This window comes from Numida meleagris, chromosome 2 (genome assembly GCF_002078875.1).
Source record: "Numida meleagris isolate 19003 breed g44 Domestic line chromosome 2, NumMel1.0, whole genome shotgun sequence".
Lineage (NCBI taxonomy): Eukaryota > Metazoa > Chordata > Aves > Galliformes > Numididae > Numida > Numida meleagris.
Window position 1 is genome coordinate 62,314,359 of NC_034410.1, and position 9,379 is coordinate 62,323,737.

Sequence of the window (9,379 nt, forward strand, 5' to 3'; positions counted from 1 at the left end):
TTTTTTTTTTTAAAAGGCATTGAAAGGGCAAGCCAAGAGATTCACAATCACTAAAGCTTGCAGAACATACAGTGAATTTTGGCAGGACATGCATGTTTATCCTTTTCATATGCTGTTTAAATTATTTTTATAAACAAGCCATTATCTTGCAGAGCCACTGCTTGGTCCCTTTCATGTCAAAGACGTTTGATGTTACAGTAATTAAGTAAAAGGGGCTGCAGGCCTGAAATGTGGTCTCAGGATGATGGTTTGTGGGCAAGAGAGATTGCTGCTTTTCTAAAATGAAGGGTTTATTCTCCAGACTTCATTGTTTCAATCAAGCACCTGGATTTTGGACCTGCAAACCAAATTACATACCCGGCCTTAATTTTAGAACTATGTTCCCACCATTTAGCTCTAAAAATTGTGAATGGCTGAGATGTGCTCTGCAATGACAAAAGCATATTTACTAACAGGAACCACTACCAAATTGATTCCGTCATTTCGTTATAAAGGTGATACTTAAAAATGAGCGTACATCTTTTCTCACTCATGCATGTAACTGGGATTCAGGATCTTCTGGATCTCCACATCTGTTATTGAGATTTTACAAGTCTGGCCTGGTGAAACACTGCTCAATGTTCCTCCCTAACCCACAGAGACATGCCTGAGATGGAGTTTTGATCCCCAGTTCTCAGGTGCAGGAGGGGACCTGCACACTGACCCTTTGTAGTGTGAGGCCCTGCATCCTCCCCACTGTGCAGTACCTTGAGGTATCCTGCTTCTGAGATCTCCAGGGAGCCATGCCAGACCTTGTCAAGGCAAGCAAGGTCAGAGGAAAGCTGGTGGAGGAGCTGGAGCTTCTCGCTACTTGCATGCAAGCACACTGAGAAATTGGGCTTGGCATCGTGATGGAACAACAGGTGTTTTAACACAAATGTGCTTTGCATAGAAGGAAGAAATTTTTCAGAGTAGGGTAGTGAGATACTGGAGCAGGCTGTCCAGAGAATCTGTGGATGCCCTATCTCTGGAGTTGCTCAAAGTGGAGTTAAATTGGACATGGGCAACCCGATCTAGCAGGTGGCAACCATGCCCATGGCAGGGGGACTGGAACTGGATGGGCTTTGAGGTGCCTTCCAACCCAAATCATTCTGAGAGTCTATCTAAAATGTCCTCAAGCAAAATTAAAGCCCCAACCACTTCTTTATTACCATTATTACCCTTCTTTTATCAAAGTTTGAAAAGTATGGAAGTTCGACTACAGTAAGTGATCATGTCTAAACAGCTTTTATTACAAAGATGGAGGCAGAAAAATATTATGCATTTTGTATGTGCTTGTTAGAGTTCAACATTTTTTCCAACTCATTTGGACAATTTTACTCCCAGTAAAAGGACAGGGGCTGACTGCTGACAGTTCTACTCCCCCTGATTCATCTCAAGCATTCTGGAAACATAACGATGAAACATGGCACCTCCATTTCAGACAAAGACTACAGACTCTTTTCACCACCACCCCTTTGCGTACCAGTACGGGTATCACAATCTGCCCACAGGCTTTAATCTGTTCTCATTTTTACATGCTCCTTGTTGCCTAGTGTGAACCTAAATGACTATGCTTCAATAGACATTATGTCACCCTTTACACCCTTAGACAAACACAGTGTCCAATACCTTCACCAGGCACATGTAATGCAGTAAATGACAAGATAAGAATATTGTCTCTGCAACACAGCATATTTAACAGCCCATACCTGATAAAAAAAATGTGGCTCTCTGTTTGCTCCTATTAAGATTTTGGTTTAATCAAATTCATCTTGTTTACATGAGAGCTTCAAGCAGCTGACACATGTGTCTTCCTCACTGCACGCGACCGCTAAATTACATGGAATAACACATCTTTGGGATACTGTTTGAAAAACACTTTCTCATTTATTATCGAGAAATTTGACTTCTTCCGAACAAGTGCTAAGTGTCCCAATTAATTTGTAAAGCTATTCAAGCCATGAAGTACATCTGCACTTGGAGTATATTTCAAATACTGTGCTTCTGTTTTCATTTTCAAAATGTTTTTATTTATACACTAATATTTGACCTATGAATATTCCAAGTTTATATGGAGCCAGATATTCTAAATTCTGGTTATACTGAGCATTCGTGCAAAACACCAGGTGATATCACTGGATATTTTTAAGGGGAAAGTTCATAGGAAAGCAGTTATGTATTCTTGTGATTAACACCACACTGGATCAAAACAGTCATGTCTAGCTCTCTTAAAATACAGCTACTGTTTTAGTTAGCAGAACACTTCGGCTCTGTCTACATTATACTTTTTTGCCAAAAAATTCGCACTGTTGCTACCACTGATTCAATTCTGTCATTGTGCTGCAATGAACACTGCAACATTAAAAAAAAAATAGAGCTGCAGGCAGTTCTGTTAAAATCTTTGTGCCCTTAAAAACACAACAAAAATCATCTCATGATGCCCCCCTCCCAAAAAAAAACAAGTTAAAAAAAAAATATACCACCCCACAACACAGCCTAAAAGCCCACCCAACCCTACACAGCCATCTCCTGCTCTGGGAGCTGAGCTAACTGAGAGTTCAGGAAACGCTGGCCCCGTTTTGAAGTCAGTTTTATAAATCGAACTCCAGCATGACCCCTGCAATCCCAGCAGGGCTCATCTCAGTTAATTAAGCCTTTTTTCCCCTGCAAGGCTCCTGTGGTAGCTGTGTTCCTGTGCTGTCCCCAAAGCCACCAGTTCTGGGAACCAGCCCCAAGTGCAGGGCATGGGGTCAAGGAGCTCCCTGGCTCAAGAAAGGTTGAAAGAGAACTTGCTAGCAGGTGTTCACACATATCAAGGCTGGGAAATCCCAGCCCAAAATGCCCTCTCCACACATCAAATGGAAAACCTTGGTACAACCCAATATCATCCTCTGAACCATTCACATGGAGAACACTGGACCTTGACCCTGGTCTCCAAGGCACTGGCCTGGTGCTTTGAAATCAAATGGGAATCTCTCAACCACATGCAATTTTTCTATTGTCCCAATCACGAGCAATTTTTCTATCCATACAGATCACAGAAGGGTTGAGGATGGAAGGGCCCTTGGGGTCCATCTGGTTTGACGCCCGCTCCAGCAGGGACACCCACAGCAGGGAGCCCAGGACCATGCCCAGATGGCTACTGAATATCTGCATACTGTCTGTTCTCTGTCTCACATCACTATATAAATAGTCAAATGGAAACGTTAAACTGTTAGTAGGTGGACTCCACTTAGGAGCATTGGTGTGCCACTGCTGGGAAAAGCAGAAACACACAATGGGACTGTTTATGTCTCAAGTAACTCATACTTCCCTCTAACGCCACGCAAGTTAGAAATGATGCAAGATGACTTAAAGAGAAACATGCCTCCACAGCATGGAAAGTCTAAACACCACCTTCCTTCCTCCTAAATCACAAACACCACTTAAAAGTTTACGTTTAAAACTGCAAGAGGGAGCCCACTGCGATGGGCTGGGCTAGGCTTGGCACAGACCTGCAGCTCTTCAGCTCAGTGCAGGGCATCCATGGCAGCTGCCCAAGGGATCTACCTGCTGATGAGACATTCAACTGAAGGGAAACTTTGAAAAGAGCACCTTTTAGAAGAAGTAGGTTGGTTGCAGGTTGCCTGCATGGGGAAAAGAATTAGGAAATGCTGCATTTGGATTTTCAACAAACAAATCCACACCTAGGTTTGTATTCCAACAAATAACTTTTTATTAATTTATACATACAAAATTCAGCTTGAATTGATCTAGACCCTTTGACAATTCTCACCTTTTGCAATTACAATCATTTTTTTCTTTCTTCCTCTCACCCAAATTTAGGATATTGTAAACTTTCAACCCATGAAAAGCTTTCACAAGATTTCCTGGCTCTGGCTCCAGCAGCTCAGTCCAGATGACACTCAAACATGGCCCTCCACTCCTTTCAATACTGCAGATCTTGATCAGCAGCTGCTCCTGGAACCATATATCTGTCAGGGCTCCTGTGCAAAGACAGGAGGATCTCTTTAGTCCCTCAAATTCATTGCCTGAAGGAGCTGAGGACTTCTAAAAAGGCAACCAAAGGATGATAGACGACAGCTTGCTTTTTCTTTCATCCTGCCATCCTTCAGCTCCACACCAGCAGGCAGCCAGCAAGCAATAACTTCAAGGAGATTACACACACAGGGTCTTCGGCTGCATCAATTGAGCAGCAAATACAAAGCTGATCTCTGATGCTTGGGATGCGTGTTGGCGCCGAAACCCAGCATACTAGTTTGGCAGACATCAGTAAACTCATTCCCATCATCAGCTCCGTGATTTCTAATACTGGCCTGCTCCAGACACACGTGGAGGATGCTGTTTGCATGCCGAGAGCAAGGCTTTGCACAGCCAGCTGGCAGCATAGCCAGATACGCAGCATCACACGCTCCCGTTATTCCCTGTGAGTAGATGTCTTGACCTTTACAACATGTGGCCAAGAGTATAAACAGATGGGATGACAGTATGAATGGTGCGGTCCCGTCGCTACAATCATGCAGTGTCCCTGATACATCTTCGCTGCCAAATTCCATATCCCCTGACACCACGTGTGATACCACAGAAAAAGACAGGTAGGCTGATCAGATGCCTCAAAAGAAAAAAAAAATTAATCTGCTTTACAAATGAATTTGGAGTGCTTTAGCACTGCTTCCTTCCTATGAAAAGCCATAGTGATTGTGTGTAAGTGCTTGCTTGCCATGGATTTATGCAAGATCATTCCTAGAAGGAAATCTGGTAGGTGTTCGCTGCCAAAAAAAGATGAAGAGATGGCTCAGAAGACACCACATCCGTAAGCTACTGCTTTGCAGGCAAGGAGAGAGAGAGTATTTGCACAGCCAGACATGCACTGGCTCGCTGGCACTGAAATGCAGCACACTGGCTCCCAGGTATAGGAAGCTGTACAGGGAAGACGGGGATTGCCTGGGTTTTTGGGATTCAAAGATTTAAGAAACTTTTCATCACAGTCACAACTCAAATCATGCAGAAGGGCTTAAGGGATGGTTTGAATTCTGAGAGAAAGCCTTTTCTCCCAAAAGTAAAGACGTAAGGTGAATCCATGCTAGTAGTCCGCTACAAGAAGGCACAATACATAACCCAGCACCATGCTTCAAAAGTGCGCTTTCAACAGCGCTTGCCACTGGAATTTGGATTGGTTCAGACTTCTCTTGCATTGCTGTTTAGCTATTGACAGCCCTGAATTTGAGCCAGAGCAGACACCCACAAAGACTATCATTGCATTCCCATTTTTCCTTAGTGGAAGCACACGTTTTCTTCCCAGTGTGGATGCCTGCATAGTGACCTGCATGGGTGAGGGACCAGATATGCTTCTTCCCTGTCTTAACCCATGTTGTTCCTCTCATTATATAAGGAGTAATTCTGGACACACTTAAAGTAGCAAAGCCTTTGAGGGTCTTGTTTCTGCTGCTACACGTGGCATGCACTGCACTCTAAAGGCACCAGCTAGCAAAATACGGACTGGAGAACATCTCCCTTTCACTTCAGCAGTGAGGATTTAGAGGAAACCAAGGAGACTTAGGGCAGTCACAACCCCAGCTCGAGCCTGCAGCTTGGTCTGAAGGCAAGTCCTCTGAGCTCATCAACCTGAGCTTAGAGAGTAGGGAGTTGCTGCGATGAGCTTAGTGCACCTCTCACTAAGACAGCCCCAGAAGTAAAACAGAGGGACACTTGCCTGAGTCTAGCTGCCAGCCCAGCATCACTCCCTCAAAGAGGGATGTCCATGCCAACCCCAAGCCATTCCAAGAGGATAAAGAGGAGATAACCCTCCTAGTGCCATGAGGAAAATCTATTATACAAACAGGAAACATTAACACAGTTTTGCTTTCCCCAGTAGCGCTGTGTCAAGATGTACCAGTGTCTACATTCATGTCAAGGATGCTCCTGAAGAGAAACAGTTTCACAACGGTACTGTCTGATCCACTGTGCTCTCCTGGGACCACAGCCCCTGCTGTATAACCATACCCTCAGCAGAGAATTTAGGTACCCTGGCTGGCCTGATAAATCTCAAAGAGAGAGATCAAAAACACATGCGCTTCTATCTGAGCTAAATATCAAGCCTTCTTAAGTGGGAAACTGACAGAAATACATGTTTTCTGAGTGCTTTACCCCACGGAATATGCCTGAAATAGATGCTTTGGGGATCATCTTCCCATAGTAGGAAGCAGGTTTACCTGCTGTAACCAGTATTTTATATCAAAATCCTTTTTTGGCATCTAACTCGACAAATGAAATTTATTCTCTAAATTACCTGAACTGGTTTGAATCTTCACTTGTAACAGGAACCGATGCTTATTTTTACCCTTGGATACCACTTACCAGGTGTCTCGCAAAGCAAAGTGCTGAGCACATCCTAGAAAATATGAATTTCCTTTTTGCTTATAAGGACGCGTCAGCCGTGAGCGCACGCTCCATGGGAACAGTCAGCGTCCTTAAGGTCCAGGCTCTTCCCTTTCTGCTCTGATCTCACCATCTGCATTTTCAGACTGCACCTTGATCGGCCACCCTGAGGCACGGAGGCTGGCTCCCTCCCATCACACCTTCGCCTTCCATACCACAATACAACCTCAGGCTTCCTCTGCTCTTCCAGCACAAAAGATTGTAAGGTGGAAATGCAAACATTGATATGTGTGTGAAAAAGAACGGTTCCTCACGTGTCAGAGGAGTTCCAGAAAACAACCAAACTGTTGTTTGGTTTCCATCGGCTGATCTGCGAATGCGTTGGTAACAATCACGTTCAGTGACATGAAGGTTAATGACTCGGAACTTGGAAGTCGATGAGAAACTTCTGCAGTTGATTCACACTTCCTGAGACTTGCAACCAGAGTTTCTATTGCGCTACTCTACTATGCGACAGGAATAATTCTCCTTGTTGTTACATAAGCGCCTAGATCCAAATTATTAGAATGGATCTGAGTCGTATGGACGCTTTTATTTTCAAAAAAGAAAACCAAATACTTCCAGATCTACTGTCTAGCGCTGCTCACCGGCTGCTCCGTTATGCAGGGTGCTGCACACCAACAAACGCTGCACGCCCATGTCTCTCCCTGAAATCAGCCCCTCTAGAAGCTGCCCTGCACCTCACAGTAATGCAGTGGGGATGGCTCACAGAAAGCCACACTGTCACCGTGCTTACCAAATTCACATCATTCCACGGACAGGTCCTCAAAGCCCCCAGGGCAATTGAGAGAGGCACAGGCAACAGCTCTGCTTGCCCGAAGGACAAGCAGATTTGCAGAGGGCACAGCAAGAGAGAGGGATTCCCACTGAGTACTGAAATCCCCCAGCCCAGGGAGAGAAGCTAAAACTGCTCTAAATACCCATATGGCAGTACCAAGCTATTGAATACACTTAGCACGCTGCTAGTTTGGATACATTTCCCACTATGATGCTACATCACATCACTGCTATGGATTAGGAAACACACGAAACACACTGATATTGGTGCGAGCTGTGTGCAGGTGCCCGATGTGCTGCCCTGTCCGGCTCTCGGCCGCCGCGCTGAGACGCTCGAGCTTCACAGGGACTCACTTAAAAAGGAACCGCCACTCGCTAACTGAAATATTTTCACTCTCCACATTAGGCTGAATCTAATTACACTGTTCCCTTCTAATTGCGGACCAGCCTTCAGAGCTCTTTCAAGTGATAAGCTTAGCGGCTTTCCCACCGAAATTCCCAGCCCGGAGCCCTCCGCATCAGGACCGCGCTTCGCCCGAAGAGCAGGCTGGCATCTGGCAGAATTTCTGCAAGATTTCTACCGCCTTCCCGCGCTCGGACACCAGAAGAGCTGGCCCGTACCCATCCCCGCAGCGCCTCCGCCGGCCCCAGAGGAGGTGCGGGGACACGAGGGACTACCGAGGGCCGCTCCCTGAGCACCGGCGGCCGCACCTCGCACGGAGCGGCTTTAACCTCAGACTGCAAAAATACTCCTTTCCTTTTTGAGTTTCGCTTTATTTGCGCGCACCGCTCGGCACTCACCCAAGTTGACGAAGCTCATCACCATATCGGCGTCGTTGAGGAAGGCGCTGTCCTGCGCGCTGGGCACCGGCGGCAGCGGCGGCGCCGGGGCGGGGGGCTGCGGGCGGCCGCCCGTCTCCGCGCCCGCGGTTCCCTCCGCACCCTCGGCCAGCGCGTGGTACAGGTCCAGCATGAAGCGCGGCGCTGCCGGCAGCCGTCCCGGCGGCGGTGCCGGCGGTTCCCGCGGCGGCGGGCGAGGACGGTGCGGCAGCCCCAGCACGGAGAGGATCTCCCGCTGCATCTCCCGCTTCTCGTGCGACTTCAGCCGCCGGTAGAGGAAGCCCGGGGCGGCGGGCGGCGGCTCGGCGGGGCGGCAGGCGCCGCTCAGCAGCGCCCAGCAGCAGCACAGCCAGGCCAGCCGCCGCGGCATGGCGCTGGGCCGGGCGAGCTCCCCGTTTCCCCCTCTCCCCGGGGGCTCCCCGCCGCCCTCGGCCCTCCTAGCGCATGGGCCGGCGGGGGGCAGCCAGGCCGGCGGGGCTCAGCGCTCGCCCCCGCCCCCGCCGCGCATGGCCGCCCTCGGGGCAGCGCGCTGCGAGCCCCCCGCCGCCGCCGCTCAGGTGCGCCGGGGCCGCCCCCGGCCCGGCTGCCGGCTGCCGGGCTCAGCTCGCCATGCCCGGGGGCTGCTGCGCGGCGGGGCCGACGACGACGACGAGGAGGAGGAGGAGGAGGAGGAAGAGGAGCAAACTTTTCCCCAGAGCAGCCGGGCAGCGAGCGAGCGAAGGAGCGAGCGGCTCCTGCCTGCGGCTGCAGCCCCGGTTCCCGCGGGCTGGCCGGAGCCGGGCTGCTGGCGGCGGAGGCAAATCACCAGCGCGCCCGCCTCTCGGCGGGGCGGGGGCCGCTCCTCCGGGGCGGGGAGCGAGCGAGGGCGCAGGTAGCGCAGCCCCGGGGCGGAGCGGTGGGCGCAGTGCCGTGCCTGCAGCAGCAGGTTGCGGAGCGGCGGCTCCGTGAGCTGGCAAAGATTCGCTGCCTTCGAGCGAGGCGGCCCGGCCCGGCAGCGTCGTCTGAGGTGTGAGCTTTGAAAAGAAACACGGGACTTGGGGCCGTTAGAGCCGTCACATCTCTTCTGCAACCTTTAGGGAGTGCGGAGTGTTCGTTCCGAAGATAGATGGGCGGTTTGCTATTACATTTTCCTAGAATGCCGACCGCAACCTACCACAGACCCTTGGTACATCCTAAGCACAGGTAACCCCCTCCTGCCTTGGTCAATAAAGTGCCGATCTGCACAGGTGCACTGTGAAAAAGATGACGCTGTTGTAAGAGAACGTACCCTTTCAGACAGCAAAGCTGGTAGATCACAGCTCTG

The 9,379-nt window shown here is 49.3% G+C and overlaps 1 protein-coding gene across 1 annotated transcript in view; it reads right to left on the reverse strand.

Annotated features, from left to right (window-relative positions):
- The window catches only part of BMP6 (bone morphogenetic protein 6), an 87,363-nt gene extending 78,889 nt beyond the window's left edge, over window positions 1-8,474 (reverse strand). Inside the window, exon 1 of the mRNA XM_021388647.1 lies at window positions 8,038-8,474. Coding sequence (XP_021244322.1) covers window positions 8,038-8,446 — 409 coding nt within the window. The 5' untranslated portion in view covers window positions 8,447-8,474. The remainder of the gene's footprint in view (window positions 1-8,037) is intronic.